This window comes from Pyxicephalus adspersus, chromosome 3, assembly GCF_032062135.1.
Source record: "Pyxicephalus adspersus chromosome 3, UCB_Pads_2.0, whole genome shotgun sequence".
Taxonomy (NCBI): Eukaryota; Metazoa; Chordata; class Amphibia; order Anura; family Pyxicephalidae; genus Pyxicephalus; species Pyxicephalus adspersus.
The window spans coordinates 8,558,955-8,580,484 of record NC_092860.1 but is presented as its reverse complement, the minus strand read 5'-3'; the positions used below and the strand labels follow the sequence as shown (position 1 = coordinate 8,580,484).

Here is a 21,530-nt window from a genome sequence, read left to right as displayed (position 1 = left end):
GTCCACAGTCATGTCACTAGCTGTTCCTTGAAGGCGCTTACAATCTAATATCCCTACCATAGTCGTTGGTCTTTAGTACAATCTAAAGGCCAATTTTGGGGGGAAGCCAATTAACCTAACAGTGTGGTTTTTTAAATGTGGGAGAAAACCAGAGTACCCAGAGGAAACCCACGCAAACACAAGGAGAAACTGCAAACTCCATGCAGATAGAGCCCCGACTGGGATTTGAACCTGGGACCCAGCTGTGCAAAGGCCAGAGTGCTAACCTCTGAGCCACCATGCTGCCCACTATAGAGTTAAGGGTCAGTGTACAGACCAAGTCTATGTATTAAAAGGCTCTATGGAAAAAAAAAAAGACACTGCTCTATGAAGTTGGGTTGGCCAAGTAAAAAGAATACAGAGATTACATGTCCAACAGACTTTTTTTTTATCATTATAGCATTGCAGTAATGTTAACCTGCAATGACATTTCAGAATTACTGCAGCATATTTAAATGCAGTGGCCCTATACAGTATTCCACCCAAGGAGGATAAGCCAAGCAGAAAAAAGAAAGCACTATAATCACCATGTATCCAATCCAGAACCTGAGCATAGCATCTTTTAATATTGTTTGTGGTGGAAGTAATACTTGTAGGGTATTTTGAATGGTGACCACAACCAAACATTTTACTGAAGACAAAGTTTTACCTGGCACCAAGACCCTATATTGCAAATATGTTACTGTGAGGTGATGATGGATTTGGTTTCTTCCTCTGCAAAAAAAAGCTTGGTAACACATTGCACTGGATGGTTTAAATCATGAGTAGGAGAATAAGACAGGAATGTGTTACAATGCTAGACCTGATGGTTGATGGCAGAGGCAGTTTATTAAGCAAAGCAAGGATGTAAAGAAGAGATCTTAAAGACCACCTCCCTCCCACCCACTAAGGGCTTGCCTCGTGGCCAGCAGGCAGGCGAGTAAGCTTTTGTTCTCTACAAACTACCCTCGGCTTTCCCTTAAGAATGGACACGCTCAAAGCCTCCTCTGTCACACAGCCCTACAGGCAACGCAGTAGGGAGTGGGGCTTGCTGGAAATGTACTTGCAAAGGACGGCTCCATAGAGGAGGTCCATCTGGCCAGCCCCAATGGTTATACGGTCTTCTATTAGGTACGGGGAAGCTGGCACATTTCACAATGGTCTGTACCAGCTTGGTTCATAAAGGTGCAGTGCAGACAGGACCACATGGAGGAGGAAGAGGCGGCATGTGCTGATCCTCCAATAGCCCCAAATTCATGAATTTCTGATGGCTGTACTCCCACTGTGCCTGAGGATGGAGAAAAGACAATTAGTTGAAAAGGAATTTTTTATACAAAACACATAAATTTTAAAAAAACTAAGATGGATGTTAGACGCTCATCTGCCACCAGCTACAGAGCCACAAAGGACAGGCCCCGGTTTACTCTGCCTGGATGACCCTGAACGCTAAAAGAATTGTTGGTGGGACTAAACAGAGCGAGAGAGCGAGGGGAGAGAGGGGAGAGAGGAGAGAAGAGAGAAAGTGGGAAGTGAGGCAGCGAGTTAGGAGACAAGAATATGGGAACGAAAATACGCAAAATAGATTGTCAGTGCTTGTGCCCTGCTCCCTGCTGTCTTGTTGGGCAGGTATATTAGGCAAATTCACAAACACTTTCAGGTACCTACACTACGCCACACTTAAAAATATTTTATACATGTGTCAGAGTATTTTTTTTTTTAAAGCAGTAGTAAGGCCAAATTGCTGTTTAAAACAAAAATAACAAATTAGGCAGAGGCTGCAGTTTTTGAATGACCCCTGTTCTTATTATTTTAATATAATATTTTCCTAAGGTTCCGATAAAAAACAAATTACCATGAAACCTTCAAGAACCAAACATTATAAATGACACCCTTTAAAAATGAAACTACAAAAAAAATAAAAAATAAAAAAAAAACATTCACTGTAATCCTTCTAAATCTGGAACCCAACGGTCATGCTCAATAAAGCTGTCCTACTGACATTTCTGTGCCATTCCCCCAGGATTTAGCTGCTATGCAGTTTTTTGCATATTGTAATTGTGCTCATCTATACAGCAGCTGGCGTGACCCCAAGAAAAAGCCTGGGAATGACGCATTGTTACCTTAAATAGTGCTCACAGAAAAGAATGGAAATTACCAGGCAGGGATGACACAACATGGTATTGTAAATAAAGCCTACCATTTGCTTTGTGGTCACAGGGGCTGCAGAAACAATTCTAATAGGTGTGAAGATCTATATATAGGATTTATTAGCTTCAATTGTCTGTCAAGGATCGCTGCAGCAACTTTATTGCAGCTGCACTATTCAGTCCACTCATTACGTCACACACCTCACATCATTACAGATGATCTGAGCAAGACTACTAAAGAACCTGCAACGTCCTGTATACCTGACACTAGGACCTGTTTGTACATACAGAACCCACTTCCAGCAGGGGCACAGCAGCTCAGCTTCCCCTTTCTGCCTGCTCCCTCCTCTAACAATGACTAAGCAGCTCAGCTACTTCTGCTCTTCCCAGCTGCAGTGTTACAACACCTCATCACCAAATTAATCTCCCATAGCAGTAATTTAGAAACTCAGCTCACCCTTTCCATGCAGAAGTAATTTTTTTGCCCAGCAGCAACTTAGCAGCCTTCCAACAGACCAGAATCAGAGGGAACTATTCCAATGAGAGAATTAAGCTCCGAGCTTCTGCTGTAAAATCTGAGGATGAATTCCTCCCGAGTGCTTGTGGCCACAGAGTTCAGTATAAGCTTGTTTTAAAACAAATTTACTGAACAGTTTAAGAATTTGGTCATCACGTCTTCAAAATATGGCAGGGGTGGGTACAGCTTCACCCAACAGTAAAAATAAATGTAGGTGTAATGTACACCAGTTACATAATCCTTACTTCTATCTCCCCTACTAATACCTTTCAGGACAATAAAGAATACTTACTGCACAGCTGCTCGATGGTAGCCCATTGCTCTGACTTCTTCCATGTCTGTGCCAGCTCCTCATTTCTGGTCCTCACTGCCTCCAGCAATAGACTAATACTGTCCTGAAAAACAAAATCAACCAAATCTAACCATCAGAATACAAGAGAAGGAACTCCTTGAGTATCCCATTGTCCTTCCTCCCTGTGGAAATTCCTCAATGTCCACTGGAATATCTGCTGTCCAGCACTTTCTGTTCTGAGCAGCGTAGGAAGGTAATGTAACTGCCCAAGTGTGGTTACATGCCCTAACAGTGACAACAAAGTTGTGCAGAGGTGAAAAAAATTCTTTCAGATTTAAAAAAAAAAAGTCCCACACCCATGAGCATATTCTGAAGGAGTGGGGGGTTTATTGGAGAATCTGAAAGGTATGTCTTCCTTTCTTTAAGTATTTTTATTAAGGCAGAACTTTAGTAAATGCATAGACAAAATGCACCAAAAGATGCCAAAAGGGAACCAAATGGTGCCGAAATATTTGTAAATTCATCCTGCGGTCAATCCTGCCACACAGCACAGACACAAAAGTGCTGGCAAAAACCAAAAGGAGCGCCCCCTTAATTAAGATTGTCTCTCATTTCCTGTTCTATCTTCAGGACAGAAAGAGAAGGGAAATCGCCCTAAAGGTGCAAGGATCACACAACACAACCGGATAGGTGTTACATTCCTCAGGAATAATTTTTGTACAGAATGCAAGGTAAGCAACAGGTCCACTGACCACTGACAGGGTAATATTTACGAAGACTTTTGTTTTTAAGTTCTATAATTCATGTGATCTAGGGAAATACACTTTTTGTCCTGATCACCAGGCAAGCAAGGACATCCCAGCTGCTCTGCACATGATAGCAAGTGTATGTGCTCATTTCCTGCCAAGGGGCAGTCAGTAAGGACTGGTCCCAAGCCAGTGTCACTGCCTGCCAAAGCCAGGGACTGTTAGTATGCTGGCCTGACACAGCCGGGAACACCATGGCTGATGCAGCTGTGTTTTTGCACTGCTGGTGGAGGTGGTATCAAAGCAAAGGGAGGAATGTTGGCATACATGGTGTCAGGCGGGGTTACACACATTTCAAAAATAGGTCTAAAAACAGAGCCTGAAACTGATCTTATTAAAAGGAAATGACCAAAAGCAGAGAGGCTAATCACACTGAGAATTTAAAGAGGGCCTTCCCCAAATGTCAAAAATTTTAAATAGTCACAACAGTAAGTATTCATAATATATATTTATCATACCAGTCCACAGAATCTATTGCTGCCATCCTCACAGATAAAATGTTACCCCATAGATCTATCCTTTTGTGCCACGACCTTGGATCCAGGATTCTCGGGGAGCTTGCCGTTATCTCCCGACTAACAAAGAGCCCTTTATTGATGCACCTCAATGCAAGAATGAAATCTTGAAATAGTATGGTAATCCCACCAGACTCACTGACCTGCAGCCTTCTGGTACATGCAGCATTGATATCCCAGTAAATAACAGGCAGCCAAGGGGAACATTACTCTCCCATAGGTGAGAGATTGGGGGATAAATCGTCCCATGGAGGAGAAACGCCAGCTTTAAGAAGCTCTACTTGTACTGAAAGCTGTTAGAACATGACTAAACACAAGCAAATCCCTTTAGCTTGTTAGGTGCTTCCTCTAGGAGATAACATTATACAACAGAAACCTGGCATATAAATAGTGCACCAACACATTTAGATTTATCTAAAGTTAATAGTTCTTGGAGTACGGATAGTTTAGAACTCCGGTCAGAATGATCTTGTTGTGTGTATCCACAATAGGAAGATTAACCCTTTCTTTTAGTCTTGGTGAGCAGAAAATGGAATATCCAAAATCTTACAGATTGTCAGCAGAAGAGAAAGCCTGGAAATCTTCCAATTTGGACAGCTGTTTCTGGGACAACTGTCTTGGGGTAGAGATTGAGGAGATTTCTGCCAACTTCCTGCCGTTATATCCCAGGGACAGAAAGTATTTATAATAGGATACATATAAAAAAAATGCAATTGCTAATGATCTGGAGCAAAGAGTGGAACAATAACATACAGTATTTTATGATAAACGACTTGTAAACTTTTTTCGATTAATCTAGGTTTTGCAAAGTGTATGCATTTGTCAAATGCTTCATGAGAGGTCCACAAGAAAAGCAGTCTTATATTCGCACTCACCTGTAGAGGCATCACCTCATTGGTGACTAAGAAGAGTAGTAGGTGGAAGTCGGAAATGATATCTAGGAACACAGAGGAAGGATTCTGGGACAGGTAGGTAGCCAGGCTGTGAAAGTCCTGTGGAAGGAACAGGAAAAATAATTGTTAAATGGCAATTGTTAATAAAGGCATTGGAACTAATGCTTGTAAACAGTTGATAGAATTCTATGGGCAAAAAATACCAACTAGCCCATTAGGTCTGCTCATTTTCAATTTTTTTTTTTTTTACTGTAGATCTAAATTTGCTCACGTGTATTTATATCCCCCTGCAGTTGACCGACTTACCACCTCTGCTGGATGTTTGCCCTAATCATTAACTAAATTTTCAGTAAAACAATACTTTCCGAGATTAATTTTGAACTTTCTTCCTGCTTAAAGGTTTCAGTCAGGCGCCACCTCCTTCCTTAAAGAATACCTAAACTATTTCATACTCACCTGTTCTGTTTCTGTCACAGGTGCTGCTGCAGGCCAGCACTGGCCAGACAAGGAGGATGTAACTCAATCCCAGCCCGCAGTTCATTAAAACCTGGCAGCTGCAGGGGAAGTGGGAATTAGCTGGGTGTCCCAGCTACCAACTTTGACAGTTAATAAGAACGATAAGGCAAGTAAGAATGCTTTATTGCAGAAGGATATCCTCTGACTCTTGCTGCAAAAAAGCCCTGCCTGGTCGCAAAATCTTTGAAATTAAAAATAGTTTGAACATATAAAAAATGTATGTACAGGAAAACTATTTTTAGATAACTTGAGCAAGTGACACATTGTAAAGTCTGTATGGCTGGCTGTTCTCCCCTTTATTTTTTCTTTACTTGACAGAATGTGAGAAGAATCTAAACATTTGGAGTGGTCAATAGCGAGGATAATCCTCCATGGGACAACTCCCCATGTGAAAATCTCCCATCAGGGGAATCAGGAATTCTAACTGCTGGTAACCACCTCTATCTATATAGAATCAGGACCTCCTTTCCTCCTATTGTGAATCCCCTTAGTGAGGGTGACGCCACAATTCTATCTATATAGGGGAATCAGGATCTCCTTTTTCCTGCTGTGAATCTGGCGAGTGATTGTGACCCCACAATTCTATCTATATAGGGGAATCAGGACCTCTTTCATGCTGCTGGTGACCACACATTTCTATCTATTTAGGGGAATCAGGATCTCCTTCCTCCTACTGGTGACCCCTCTAGTGATGGTGACCCCACAATTCTATCTATATAGAGGAATCAGGACCTTCTTCCTCCTGCTGGTGACCGCACAATTCTATCTATATAGAGGAATCAGGACCTCCTTCCTCCTGCTGGTGACCCCACAATTCTATCTATATAGAGGAATCAGGACATCCTTCCTCCTGCTAGTGACCCCTCTAGTGATGGTTACCCAACAATTCTATCTATATAGAGGAATCAGGACCTTCTTTTCTCCTGCTGTGAATCCCGCTGGTGATGGTGACTCCACAGTTCTATCTGTATCAGGACCTCCCTTCCTCCTCTCGCTAGTGATAAACCTGGTTCTACCTATTTAGGGAAATCAGGATTTTTCCTTCGGCTGCTGGCTCCTCCTAGCCACACAGTCTGCTCATTTTGCGATCGTTTGACAAAACTGACAAATCTTTCTCTTCTGTATTGTTGGTCAACACTGTGCCCCAACATCGTACTCTGACAGCATTTAAAATAGCTCAACTGCAGTTTCAACTGCTGTGACTAATCCACCACCAATGTCAAAGCATTAGCATTGTCATCAGAATAAAACCAAACTTTACCAACTAAACCTGCAGTTATATCACTTTAAGTGTGTTAAGAGTTTAAATAGAACGGGACCCAGAACAGAGCCTTGAAATACACCACTAGTGACTGTATCTGTCTCTGTTCGAAATGAACTGAATTTACACCCACATTACAAATTATATCCTATAGCCACATGCTAACTGGTAAGTGACAAAACCATGGATTTGGGTAGCATAAAATGGTCCTCGAACATTAGAAAGTGTTTTGAAATAACATGGAGACTTTACGCTTATAATGGATGTGGCAGTTGAATGTAAGAGATTTTAGTTAAGAATAAAAGTTGGGAACACTAATGTCCAGATTCATGGTAATAAATGGTGATCATGTCTCACCTGAGTTTCACCCAAAGATTCTCTATTTTCGATTGGGAACAAGTTGGATGATGTGGAAAAAGTATAGACTGGATCTTTTGGGAACGTAGTGGTGATCTACAAGGCAAAGGACAAATGTATGAAAATCAGTTAAATATTTTTTACTTAATATAAGTTTTAAATAGACTTAAAGGACGACTTTACCTTTAGTTAAGTTATATTTTAACCCATTCACTTTATTTTTGCATACACATACTGAATCAAAAAACATCATCTATCTTATTAGGGGCTTGTGTATAAGTAAAAATACCATAAGGGAACACTTTCATTGTCATGTAACCAATGACCACAACTCTCAAAATGCACTCAGAGATAGAACTTAGGTAAATACTCACATCAATGATCAAATACTCTACAGGCAAAGGCCGAGCTAACTGCGTAATTTCGTTACCAAACTTGTCAACATCCTGCAAGGAAAAATTGTTAATGGTAAAACACCATACCAAGGTCATTGAGAAATATCCATATTACCAGTTACGTTCTAAGATCCTTTATATATACACATTGTAAGAATTTAAAGATTTCCAGTGAAGTCTTACCTAACACAATATGTATTTAAGGCATCACCTACTAAGTGGAAGGGTCTGCCTGCTATCATCACAAGATCAGTCCCAGTATTGTATTCAAAAATATTATTATACATATAAAATATATTATCTGTCTTGGTCACACAAACGTCATATTTGGCATAATCTGCCCTCTTTTGTATTACAGTAAACATGAGAAAATATTATATTTTGTTTTTATTCTTTTTTTAACAGTAAAAACCCTTACCTCTGCCCAATGACAGAATCTTTATTGTCCTTAAAACTGACCTTATAGAAGACATCAGGGACATACTGCTCACTGCTTGACTCTTTGGCATATCCCAGTTCGGGAGCATCTCGGCATGGCAGGAGGCACTCATCTCGTACAAGTGCCATACACTGATTGGACACCTGGTACCCGTCAAAGTGCACTTGGTTATCTGGCCCACCTATTGAAAGAAACAGAGAAGAGATAATTTAATGTAAGTGTTGTCAAACTGCAGTTATTGCCATCACAAGGGATTGGCAATAATGTGAATGTTGTCATATTATTGAGTTTATAAATAAGAATGTGAATGTCACCACACTGCATAGTAGATGAGTAAAGTTAACTGTTCTTCAAAGTAACTACCTTATGGTGGTCACGCAGGCAACTGATTGTGGTTGTGTATATTACTAACACTTTTATAAAGCTGAACCAGCTTTAACACACTTTAATGAAGCTGGTTCACTATATACTTAGGAACAAGTCAGGTTACTAATTATAGGTAATATTGAATCATCACAAAACATGGTCAACTTTACTTCACCTGTTCTTTTCTTTATAGTAAATCTATTCACTGGTAATACCCAATCACTACAAAATTAAGTATGGTGCAGTGCGTTGTTACAGAAGAGCATTATAGGCAACAAAATCAGTGTTGATATTAACATGGCACCACTACGGGGTCAGGTTGCTGTTGTTAGGTCTAAAAGACACAGCTAATGTTCTGAGTAAGAGGAAGATGATGGATTTGAACACGCTGCACAAGCAATAAACTCTTATTACTATTCTAGTTTTCTCTGTGGCTTCTGAGTGGTTCTGAAGATAAACCTACCTGAAGCTACTACAGTCACAAACTTAGAGCCAAAATGTCCATCTGGTGAGAGGCGGCAAATGTTGGGGTGCTGGTTCTGGAAGAAACCAGCAGTGATGCACTCTTCTGAGCTCAGGATATACGAGTCCTGCAGAGAGAGTTTGTTTTTAAATCAAAATAAAAGCCAATAAATTAACTGTATTGGGAGCAGCATCTGGGTTATTCTCACCTTGTTTCTGCTGTACCGGACTGTGCCTTTCCTGGTGTCTTCGGATACCAGGTCTGTGAATATCCAGCCAACCTGATAACAATTAAAAGAAGGTGAAATATACTCACACACTATGTTAAAAGGAAATTAAACGTTTTTTTACAAAACTTTTTTCTAACAATAATGGATTGTTCACACAGGCTGTTACAGGGTGGTTACTACTACTAACCCATGTCAATCAATAAGAAAATGCAATGATAACCAGGGGAAAGAAGTGGCAGGCATTCACAGTAGATCTTGCAGTTGTTCATGGCAAATTCCTATGCTACTAGCAGTGTCTGGCTGTTGGTTATCTATCCAACAGACTACCAACAAATGGAACAAATGCCTGCACCTGTCAACTGCTAGGACAAAAGCAATACGGTTGGAGGTGGCCAAGTTGTATTTACATTGTATTTAAGTTGTCTCCTCTGTGTTTGATGTAAATAAGCAGGTTTACAGGTAACATTACTCAATGACATGCTACACCAACTTCTGCCCCTGTAACAACCACGCCTGCATTTTATTTCGTAGGTGTCGCAAGTAGTAAGAAAAAAAAAATCTTAGTAGGGTCAGGTACAAAATTAATAATATTACAAAACAAATAAAAAAAGGATTCCTAGTGAACTTAGGCTTTAACAATTTAAATGTGCTGCTAACAAGGGCAAGCAGTCAGCTGATTGGTTTGACTTGTTCTCTGAAATTAACCTCTCAAATAAAACCTGCTCATAAGCAAGCAAGTTAATACATTGGCTGTCTTAGAGCTCTACTATGGCACAATTTGAGAGGTAACGGGTCCTTGCCTTTCTTAATCCAAGTTTGGCTGCAATCTCATCCACCACTTTTGCCTTAGGATCATCGAGCAGTTCCACACTGTTCTGTGTCCCAATCTAAAAAAAAGAAAAACAATGAGATAAGGAAAAGGTACTTGCTGTTTTTCATAACCAATATATGTTGCGTCATAGTCATAATAGAGGCTGGCTATATTTTACTTCCACAGTAAAAAAAAAAAAAAATCAATTAAACAGCAATATAAATGCAAGACACTTCACAACTGTCACTGATTGGATTACAGTTCTCTTCCTTTGTGCATGGTGACTTATCCTTTATTTTTAACCCCTTACCTGTATTTTTCTGCAGGCAGCTGTAAAAGTGGGCCCACCCACAACACTGCTCTTTTTATGTATAGGATAGTATTGATGTCACATCTACTTTTACAAGGTAGGATATGGAATTGCACTTGGTGAACACAAAAGTTTATTTATGTCCTTTGTGTCCATTTTTCGCTTAAACTGAAACAATTTTATTCAGGTATCTGCAACTTTGTAACACTCATTACGGCAGACCAAGCACAGTATTTCTTAATTTCCAAAAGGTTACCTGTGAAGGTTCATAGATGGCAGCCACCTCGGCCCGGATACCCAAAGGGATGTCCTTGTGTTCAGTATACCGCCCATACAAGTAGCCGATGCGCTGGTTACCAGTCTTGCGCCAAAAGTCTAGGAAGCGGTCAGCGATGGTGTGATTCTCAAACATAATGTTGTCCACATGTCTGTATTTCTTTAATAAAGAATTAGCACATTACCGAAAGTAAGGAGATGTTTGACTCTCACATAAAAAAAGAAAGGCGCTCTGGAGTGGACAAGCTCAGTAGAGCCATTTGTGTTTGTTAAAATCCTTGACTTGCATATAGTAGAACTTACCAGGGATTCAAGGTCCTTTAAAAGTAAAGTGAACCTGTTAAATTACAATTGTAGGGGCCATTGTTCAGCTTTAGGAAATTTTGACTGCCTAATCAGTCTCGCTGGTCACCTGAGTTTAATCAGAGTCACCAAACCAAAACATATTTGCAACAAGTCAAGGTGAACCTCTAATAGGTGGAGCACTTAATAAACCCCAAAAAGTGGCTTTCTGAAAACAGAGATGTACTGGCTGTTCTCAACCATCACTGTAATTATTATAACATTTTCTGCACCATTGGTATTAAATCAGGGCACTAGTGTATTGGGACGTAAAGCCAATTATTCTGCCACCCAAAACACATATATAGTGTACACAAAAGGAGAAGAAAATACAATGTGTGCTTCTTTTCTAAAAAAGTAGAACTGTTCTTTTGTGTTCTGCCTGTGCTCAAGGGAGCATTTAAAGTGAACTGACTGCAATAATGTGAATGTGTGAACAAAGCCTTTAACATATTTACATGTTCCAAAGTTACATTTCCTGACACTAAATTCATCCATCCTATAGTTACTCTACCTTCCCAATATGCGAGTATTTATAATAAGCTTTTATTATGTTCCACAATCTACTGACCTGTCGGTTGAGTGTGATAGCACTGGGCTGGCATTTAGTGCAGATGCCCTCTGGCCATGGTGGATGCCCTTCACAACCAGACTTTATCTTGCAGCTGATATTTTCCAAGGCCACAAACTTCCCTCTAAAAACAGTTTAGGCACAGCAAACACATAAGCAATGCAAATAGTCTGATAGGAATAAACACATTGCAATACCAAGGGACAAGACAAAGCAGCATAACATGAAATTAGGAATTCTTAGGACAGGTAGATCTAAGTGTAAGGGTCACGGTAAATTTGATGAGTATTTAAGGATAAGGTTAGTAAAAAGTATGCAGTAATCCATTGTTATTAATAATTTAAACAAAGACATTTAATATTACATAAAAAGACTGAGAAGATCATAAACACATGACGACCAATCTTGGCTGGACATAACACATAATGCGCTTGTATGGGCGATCCTTACTTGTCAGCACCTCCTGTCAGCTTCCTGATGTAAGCGTGGAAGGACATATGTTTGACTGGGGGCTCCAGATGGTTAAGATAATCCTCGTCAAAAGGCTGCAGGACAAATAGGTGATATAAGAAGAAGACCCAGCAGAGACAGCTATGTACTTACACCTTATGCCTAATTTATAGCACTTACTTCAAGGGGGACGCAGTGCACACATTTACCCAGAGGGCCATGCCGACACCTACAATGGAAAAGTAACATATTAAAATAACAAAGAAGGGAGAAGTTCTGCTAAACAACTAAATGTATACTATAAATATATGTCAAGAGCTTTAAATACATGAAAGTGATTAGACACTACAACCACAATACAGGCCTAATAGCTGTATATCTGCAGTGTGAGATCTAAGACACTGCTGTATATGATAGGTGTTTTAAATTTGAAGTGACATTTAGGGATTTTACAACTGGACTGCTCATTGCTGGAGGCTCTGTCGTGAGAAGGCAAATGCACAAATCCTGATGCACAGTGCTGAACAAAGCATGGATAGCCAGTAATGGAAAAAATGGGCAGCATGTAGACCACAGGCAATACTGGAGTCTAGTACGCCTTTTTCTTTGCTAAGCATCTCTTGCTTGCTTAGTTACTCTATTAGGTAAATTTACTTATTCATGAATAGGTTTACTAAAGGTCCCTTCTCAAATTCCCTTCATCTCTCTGCAGTCCAATCACAACAATGAAGGAGTCAGGGAAGAGAAGGTGCAAACATAGCAGCCCATGTATAGAGTTGTGCAGTATTGCTTGCCCCCAAGCAATACTTGGTACTTTAGGCTATGGGTGGGGTGTGCGTTTTGCTCCTCATTCTGCTAGGTGACAATGCTTTTGCTTGGTGGGCTAATCAGGCACCAACATTATTGACTTGAAGCTTATACAGTGCTTTTTTTCTCTTTTCTGGTGATGAATGGAACAATGATGGTGTAAAGGTAAGAAAAGGTTTAGGGCTGCTTTGAGAACAGATTTAAAAATATCTGTTCTTTGGCTTTGCGATGAAGTCTCCTTTTTCAAGAAGGCTGCATGAAGATGTTCTTGTGATTTACAAACAAATGAAGTGTTTACATTATAGATGATTGTGTAGCAAAATGGATTGAAAATTTTCCCATGAAAATAAAAAAAAGCCTTCTACTATATATGAATTATTTATCCCAGTTGGCCTTAAGCCAACAGTAAAAGAACATTGTTGGGAAGGATCAGCTAGAAAATGGAAAGTGCACTTTATCCATTTATTATTTTTGTTTCCGATTGATAGCAGCAAGTACGTACAGCTGGGGGTCTCTGTTTCTGTAGATTTTGCCTTCCTGCTTGTTCAGGTATTGATCAATTTCATCTTCTGGCACTTGAAGAGCACTCGTTGGTCTTCCTGCCAGGATCCCTGCAGATGTATCCATGACCTCAGAAGATGGCCCAGCAGAGCTTGATGGGAATAGGAACAGCATGTCCCCATGTCTACAGAAAGACACAAAGAAGGTTATTTACATCAAATCCTACTAAGGTGATTCATTATTTATCCAATGCAAACAGCAGCCTGCAACCAACACCTAACATATCGCTTACATTCTCCTCTGCTTGAGTGGTTCAATTCATAAAGTTTCAATGACTAAATAATACTGCAGCCACTCTGGAATCCTCTCAGTCAGTCTTAAACCCTACAGAAGGCTTTATTATCTGCTTTAAACTAAAGGAAGCCATTAGGTCTATCAATTGAAATCTATGGCATTTGTGAATGTTTGGAAATGCTTAATTCATGCCCCGTGGAACACTGCTTTACTCTAACAGGCTACTGTGAATCAGCGGGGAGCACCATCTAACAACCAGCAGCCAATAGGTGGTGCTCCTTGCCATATACAAGAAGCATGCACCCATGATTGGTATAGTAAACGGTAGGAAGCATGCTCATTGTCTGCTTGTTATTAGCAGAGCTTCCCACTGATATACATGAATAACCCTGTCCAAGCAGGCAGGGACAGTGTATAGCTAGGTGAGTGGAATAGAGCTTGATGAGGCTGCTGGATAGATGCATAGTGTATTGATGGTGGGTGGTCATCGTAAGCTGCACTTTTTACAATCAAATGCAAAACAAAATTCAGTTAGTAGAACCTGCCACTCTCTGCGAATTAGAAGGTACAGGACTTATTTCAAGTCTGTAGAAAAGTCAAGGCCTCTCTATTCTGGAAAAAAAGATCTTCTAGAAAATGGGGTTTGAGGATTAAAAACCTTTTCATGCAAAGCTGATCCCCAACTCAACCCTTTATCACTAATAATAAACAGGATTTATAAAGAAGCAACATATTACGCAGTGCTGTACTTTAAATAGGGGTTTCAAATGACAAACAGATACATACAGGGACACAGGAGGAGGAGAGGACCCTGCCCCGAAGATCTTAGAATCTACAAACCCTAACCTTTTCCATTCCTCCCACCAAACTGCTTCTTACAGGTCTTATTTATTAGGTGCATCTTTGTTGTCCCACCAACCTGTCAACTCATTGTGACACAGGCAAGTAGGAAGAATAAAAACATTAAAAAAAGTTAAAGACCTGCAACACTTAGTGGATCTGGATGGCGAAAAGGCGAGAAAAAACCCCTATGGTAAAAAAAAAAAAAAAATCCTTCCCATTCCATTGAGATGTAAACCAAACTCAATGAAAAGTCAACCAAGTGATCAAGGAACCCCACTCTTTGCCTTTTACACCAGGTCCTGGGGGATGTGGCGTGCTCAACCCAGAAATTTTTTAAGCTGGGTGGGAAGAAATTGTAGGCAGGTGGCAGCCCCTGTATTGTGACCCAAATTTTAAGTACCACCAAAAACAGCCGGGTGGTTACTGAAAAGTAACGGGTGGTGCGCCCAGCTAAAAGGGGCTAGGGAGAACACTGCAGACTGTAGGCAAACACAATGGTAATCCGCCTGGCTTACTTGATTTTCAGCAAATTAAGTGACTTGTTTGGGCTAGCTGAGATTTCTCCTGTCCGATTTCTGTTCAGGTACACCGAGAAGCCATTATTCCTAAAACCAAATTCTTTGGCTACCTGGAACACAAATAATCAAGAGGTCAGCACGTAAGTCATACAACAAAATTGTGCAAGTACATAGTTCATTATTTGTATTTGCCTGTCCTGCACCGTTATTTAACATCGCCAACCTTAGAAAAAGTCGTGCCGTGCGTGTGATGAGGTTATGAGTGAGGAAGTCAATAGTAGGTCATTGGAGGAGCAGAGAGAGTGGCTAGGGAAGTATTTTTACACCAGGTCAAAAAGGTAAGTAGGACAAGAACTGTGGACTGATTTGAAGGCAAAGCACAGGAGCTTGAATTTGATTCTCAGGTGAAATGAAAGCCAATAAAGGGAACTACAAAGAGAGGCAATTTAATAACAGTTCCTGCCCTCTTGAAAAAGCCGTATCTACTGTGAAACACGTTGAGGTGTTCAATATATGGGGAAGGATCTCCCAACTTCTCTCATGTTTATTGTACCGAACTGTTTGGATTTTTTGGGATCATTTAAAAAAATACAAGTTTTATAGGAATGGTTTTGCTATTTATTTTATTCATTATTGGTTTAGCTAAGGGATTTGGCGTTTGAAGTTTACCACCATCTATATCAGAATAACAATTTGATTAATGAACACCAGTCTGTCCTGGAAGATTCCACCTCTCCATGCCAGATGAAGCTGATGTGGCATTAGTTAACTGACCAAAATGTGAAGGATTATAATAATATGCATAGTAATATTAGTCATATTTTCTAAAAAGGATGATATTTGGATGTCAGTGCTCACCTTGCTCTATTGCTATATTTTCTGTTCTATTCTAAATGGCTAACATTAATTAAAATGCCAGGTATGTGCAGAAACCAGAGCTGTCCTGATAATGAAAGCTTGTCTGCCTTCTGACAATCTTTATTGGTCATTATTGAAGCCCATTATAATGGTTGACTGATAGGAATATGTACAGTGAGAGAAAGAAATATTTGATCCCCTGCTGATTTTGTACGTTTGCCTTCTGACAAAGAAATGACCAGTCTATAATTGTAATGGTAGGTTTACTGTAGCTGTAAGAGACAGAATAACAACAAAAGAACCCTCAAAAACTCAGTGCTCAAAAAGTCAGGGCTTGATGTGCATTGTAATGAGTGAAATAAGTATTTGATCCCCTATCAGCCAGCAAGATTTCAGGTTCCCCGGTGTCTTCACTGTATGCAGGTAACTAGTTGGGATTAGGAGCACCCTCTGTAAGGGAGTGCTCCTAATCCAAGCTTGTTACAGTACCTGTATAAAAGACACCTGTCCACAGAAGCAATCAATCAATCAGATTCAAAACTAGCCTCCATGGCCATGACCAAAGAGCTGTCCAAGGATGTCAGGGACAAGATTGTAGACCTACACAAGGGGCTGGACTGGGCTACAAGACTATCGTCAAGCAGCTTGGTGAGAAGGTGACAACAGTTGGCGAGATAATTCGCAAATGGAAGATACACAAATTACCTGTCAATCTCCCTCCGTCTGGAGCTCCATGCAAGATCTCCCCTCGTGGAGTTGCAATGATCACGAGAACGGTGACGAAGCAGACCAGAACTACAGGGGGGGAACTTGTCAATGATCTCAGGGCAGCTGGGACCATAGTCACCAAGAAAACACTTGGTAACACACTGCGCCGTGAAGGCCTGAAATCTTGCAGAGCCTGCAAGGTCCCCCTGCTCAAAACAGCACATGTACAGGCCCGTCTGCAGTTTGCCAATGAATGATCCAGAGAACTGGGTGAAAGTGTTGTGGACAGATGAGGTCAAAATTCAGCTCCTTGGCATCAACTCAACTCACCTCTACTTGTGTTTGGAGAAAGAGGAGGAATGCTGCCTATGACCCCAAGAACACCATCCCCACTGTAATTCATGGAAGTGGACACATGTTTTGGGGATGTTTTTCTAATAAGGGGACAGGACACCTTTACCGCATCAAAGGGGCAATGGATGGGGCCATGTACCGCTAAATCTTGGGTGAGCACCTCCTTCTCCCAGCCAGGACATTGAAAATGGGCCGTGGATGGGTATTCCAGCATGACAATGACCCAAGACACATGGCCTAGGCAACAAAGGCAACAAAGGAGTGGCCTAACCAGTCTCCAGACTGGTTGATAGGGGATCAAATACTTATTTGTTTTGTTGTTATTCTGTCTCTCACAGCTACAAAAAACTACCATTACAATTATAGACTGGTCATTTCTTTGTCAGAGGACAAACGTACAAAATCAGCAGGGGATCAAATACTTTTATTCCCTCACTGTAGGTGAGGTTGGGAGGCAAACAGGCAATGCACTTTTTTTAACCACATCAATTTTTTTCTAGCCATGAATGTGCCAGGTTTAGTCTTGTAGCAAGGAGCTTTCAATGTCAGTGTAGTCTCTGTGATAACAGAAATTTGCAGACCTTTATTCCTACAAAGGGTTAGCAAGAGATGTACAACATCAAAAACATTTTCCATTTCAGATCTTTTTCCCCTTCAGATCCTCGTTTCTTGCATTATTTAAGAGTTGCGGGATGTGACCTTTAATGTTTGCGATCGACAAAGAAATAAAAACTCCATCAAGGTTCAGTTTTCTAAAAGCAGTGGAAAACTCAACCCAGTCCAGGAATTCATCCTCTGGGGACTCCTAAAGAACTCTAATAAGCTAAGATTGTTGTATGAGACATCTAAAGCAAATTCTAAAAAAGTAAAAGAAAAACTACAAACATGAAAGAGACTGTAGGAGATTAGCAGTGCCTGGATGGGAACAAAGATGTGATGACACAAATAAATAACATGGTGGCACTTTTTGCTGCACAGTGCTATACTAAACTTAATGTCTTTCGAGGGTTAGATTTACTTTAATTTTTTGGCATGTCAATTCCCCTCCATAAGGACTGGTATTCCTAAAATGGGGTTACAACAACATATATGTTGTACTGTCATGTATGGCCATGTGTTGCATTCATGGGCTGCTCTAATGCAATGCAAACCGACATGAAAAGCAACAGGAACGGTTTTCAAACATGCAAAGCACAGCCATATTGATCTTTGTTAAAGTGTAACTAAGGCTCTACTTTCAAAATCTGCAATGGGGCAGGGCTTTATTGCAGAAAGGGACAGGCGAGAGGATACTCAGCATTATCCAGCCTTTCCCTTCATTGCAGAGAGGAGCGCAGAGATTACATCACTTGGTCCCCAAAAAAATATGCAATGAATACAAGAAAGTTTTATTTAAAAATGTCATTAGCATGTTCACTATTAGCATGTCATTAGCACCAGCTTTAAAAGCGACACAAATGCGTTTACAGCACAATAAATAAATTGTGTTAAAGGGGAACTTAACCTTGTTATGTTCCATTGCAGGTTTTCTTCCTTCTTGCAATCTTTGCCAATCAAGCAGGCAGGCATGCAGGAATTTATTCAGTTCTCACAACCGGGTATTCCAGTAACCAACGCTGCTTGAAAAGCTCCGCAGAGTGATCACGCGGGTAATGCTTATTGCAGAATGGACATCACCTGCTCCTTTCTGAAATAAAGCCCGGTCTGATCACAAAGTACTTTTTGGCTATCTTTAAGGGTGACATTGATCCCAATGGCCAACAATATAAGAGACATTTGTTCTACTGACCATCACACTAATATACTGTGAGCTGTAGATATAGTAATTATAGAAGGGGTTCGCTGAAGACCTTAAAGTTATCAGAGTTTCGCCCCCTCCATGGTAAAAAGGGGGAGACCAGGCTGAAACAGGCAATTATTTTCATTTTTTTCCCCATCACCTTAACTTACTCAATGACAGTCATTGTTATTATTATTATTAATAAACAGGATTTATATAGCACCAACATTTTACACAGCGCTGTACATAAAGGCAACCCGCTGTAAATAGGGGTTGCAAATGACAGACAGTGACACAGGAGGAGAAGAGGACCCTGACACTGGCTCTGCTATTGGGAGCACACCACCCATCACACCTTCAAGAGTACAGGTGCAAGAATATGCAGGTGCAGGCAGAAATAGAAAATCATTTCTGTGCACAATCTCTTTGCACCTCATGTGATAGGAGGCTTGCACACCGCAGCAAAGAGAACGAATCTTTCCCAACTTTTAGGAAGGGATGGCTGGAAGAATAGCCGGGGATGGGGTGCAGCACAACTTCCAGCTTACAGAATGCGTATTTGAAGGCAGAGGTTAAAGTCTGATATCGATGTATTGGGCAGCACAATGGCTCAGAGGATAACAGTCTGGTCTTTGGTTCCAGGTTTGAATCTCGGTCAGGACACCATAGAGTTTGCAGGTTTTCCTCATGTTTGCATGGATTTTCTCTGGGTACTCAGGTTTCCTCCCACATGACAAAAACATGCGGTTAGGTTAATTGGCTTCCCCCCCGAAATTGACCTTAGACTGTATTAATGACTATGGTAGGGACATTAGATTGTGAGCTACTTCGAGGGACAGCTAGTGACATGAATATGGACTTTGTACAGTGCTTAGTAATATTTCGGCGCAATATAAATACTGTGTAATAATATTATTGGCAGCGATAGAAGAAGACGCACCTTTTTGAGAAAAGTTGCTGCTGTTTCACGTTTGCTTGTAGTGATTCGCTTCACACCTTCAGGAGACTGAATGCGGATAATCTGTGGTGGGAAAAAGAGATAGATAACTTTACATATCTGGGGGAGGGGGTATAATGGACAACGAATGAATGGAGTCAACATGCAGAGGACAAATGATGATAACTTTCATTTATAAACGCAAACATCACATAAAACCAGGTGCAGACGTTATGGCCATTGGGATGCCAATAAAAATAAATGGAAGAACGCCATGACATGCATACACGTTCCTGTACTGCACAGTAGCCCATGTGATCCTGCCATTCAAGGCTACATCCTACACGAATGCCATGTGTGGTCATCCTATTTCACAAAGGAACCCCAAAGAATACTGTTCCACAGTGCAAGTACTACCCTGTGTGTAGCAGACAATCTTGTCCCCTGGATTGTTCTTCCTGGGTACGCAGAGGAATATGTCCCTCTGGATACAAAATCCAACCCCTGTGTGCAACAGGGAAACTTTCTCCTGGGTTCATTGTTCTGTTCTCCCCCATGTAAAGGAGAGAATCCTGTCCCCTGGGTTCAATTTCCCCTCTGGGTATCCCAGGGATTCCAGTACACTGCATACAATTTCCTATATTGAGTGCAGCAAAAAAAAATCTGTCCCCTGGTTTCATTGTTCCTGAGAGAATCCGGTCCCAGGGTGGGTTCACTGTCCACCATTGTCAGATGAATGCAATTATCTTCCCGTGTACATTGATTTTCTTGTGTGCAGCAGCATATCCTGTCCCCAAGGTACATTGTCTCACACCCCCCTGGGTACATTAGAAAATCCAGTTCCCTGGGTGCACTCTACAACCCTGCCCCAAACTGTCCCCTGGATACATTGTTCTGTGAGTGCAGCACAGGGAATTATGTACCCTGCGTTTATTGTTTACCTGTGGGTACCCCAGAAAATCCTGTCCCCTGGGTACATTGTTCTGCCTGCGTGCGGCAGATTATCCTGTCCCCCAGGTTCATTGTTCCCCCACGTGTACCCCTAAAAATTCTTCCCCCTGAGTACATTGGGTCACTGCGTGCGGCAGAGAATCCTGTCTCCTTGGTACAATGTTGGGAGAGTGCAGCTGAGAATCATGTCCCGTGTTCATTGTTCCCCCATCTGTACCCCTAAAAATTCTTCCCCCGGGTACATTGTCTCACTGTGTGCGGCAGATAATCCTGTCCCCTTGGTACATTGTCCTCCCTGAGTAACCAAAAAAATTCTGTCCCCTGGATACAACTACCACCCTATGTGTAGCAGAAAATGTTGTCCTCTGTGTACATTGTTTTTATTGTGTGCAGCAGGGTATGATGTCCCTGGGGTACATAGCCCCTCACCCCAGGTAACCTAGAAAATCCTGTCCCCTGGATACATTGTTCTGAGTGCAGCAGAGAATCCTGTCCCCTGGGTACTTTGCCCCCCGTGTACAGCCCCCTGGGTACGCAAAGCTCCCCCACTGTAGTCATGACAATGTCACCCAGCAGAGCTCTATTGATGAACTACAACTCCCAGCATGCCTGGCCAGTCAGAGAAGAGCGGGTATGCTGGGACTTGTAGTTCCCTGATTACCACGGGCCTGTCAATAAAGTAGAAGTAGCAAAAAACCTTCTCAGAGACCGGCCCCGAACACCCCGAGCTACAGGCCAGAAGGGGCAGTGTGATGACAGCAGCATCCTACCGGAACATGACACAGGGAAACTAGCAGGCAGTAGGCCTACTTCTCCTCTACCCTCTTTCTTCACGGCCCTCACTTACAATACTCTCCGCCATCTTCCCCCAGGCCTCTTTGCCCGCTGTCCGCTCCAATCACCGGGGATTCCCAGCCTTTGACGTCTCCACCGGTCAGTACTAAAACACGGTGCAACTAAGATCTCCCTCCCGTGTTGCTGAACCTGAGCGCCAGAGTTCCGGGG

The 21,530-nt window shown here is 41.4% G+C and overlaps 1 protein-coding gene across 1 annotated transcript; it reads right to left on the bottom strand.

The window, feature by feature from the left end:
- Window positions 1–572: 572 nt before the first annotated feature.
- Window positions 573–21,526, bottom strand: NPLOC4 (NPL4 homolog, ubiquitin recognition factor). Its single transcript, XM_072403483.1, has 17 exons — window positions 21,373–21,526; window positions 19,578–19,658; window positions 14,935–15,047; window positions 13,284–13,466; window positions 12,155–12,203; window positions 11,975–12,069; window positions 11,525–11,648; window positions 10,592–10,771; window positions 10,015–10,101; window positions 9,194–9,265; window positions 8,986–9,112; window positions 8,177–8,337; window positions 7,697–7,768; window positions 7,323–7,418; window positions 5,171–5,287; window positions 2,975–3,077; window positions 573–1,306 (listed from the first exon to the last, which is right to left on the bottom strand). Exons 1-17 carry the CDS (start codon window positions 21,385–21,387, stop codon window positions 1,146–1,148), a joined length of 1,836 nt encoding a protein of 611 aa, XP_072259584.1. The 5' UTR covers window positions 21,388–21,526; the 3' UTR covers window positions 573–1,145.
- Window positions 21,527–21,530: the final 4 nt, after the last annotated feature.

What these genes read in the sequence shown, in the direction of transcription:
- NPLOC4 (XM_072403483.1), bottom strand. An exon ending in AGAAACAGAGACCCCCAGCT is followed by an intron (nt 12,204 to 13,283) that starts GTACGTACTTGC and finishes TTTCCATTGTAG; the next exon opens with GTGTCGGCATGGCCCTCTGG. An exon ending in TAGAGTATTTGATCATTGAT is followed by an intron (nt 7,419 to 7,696) that starts GTGAGTATTTAC and finishes TTTGCCTTGTAG; the next exon opens with ATCACCACTACGTTCCCAAA.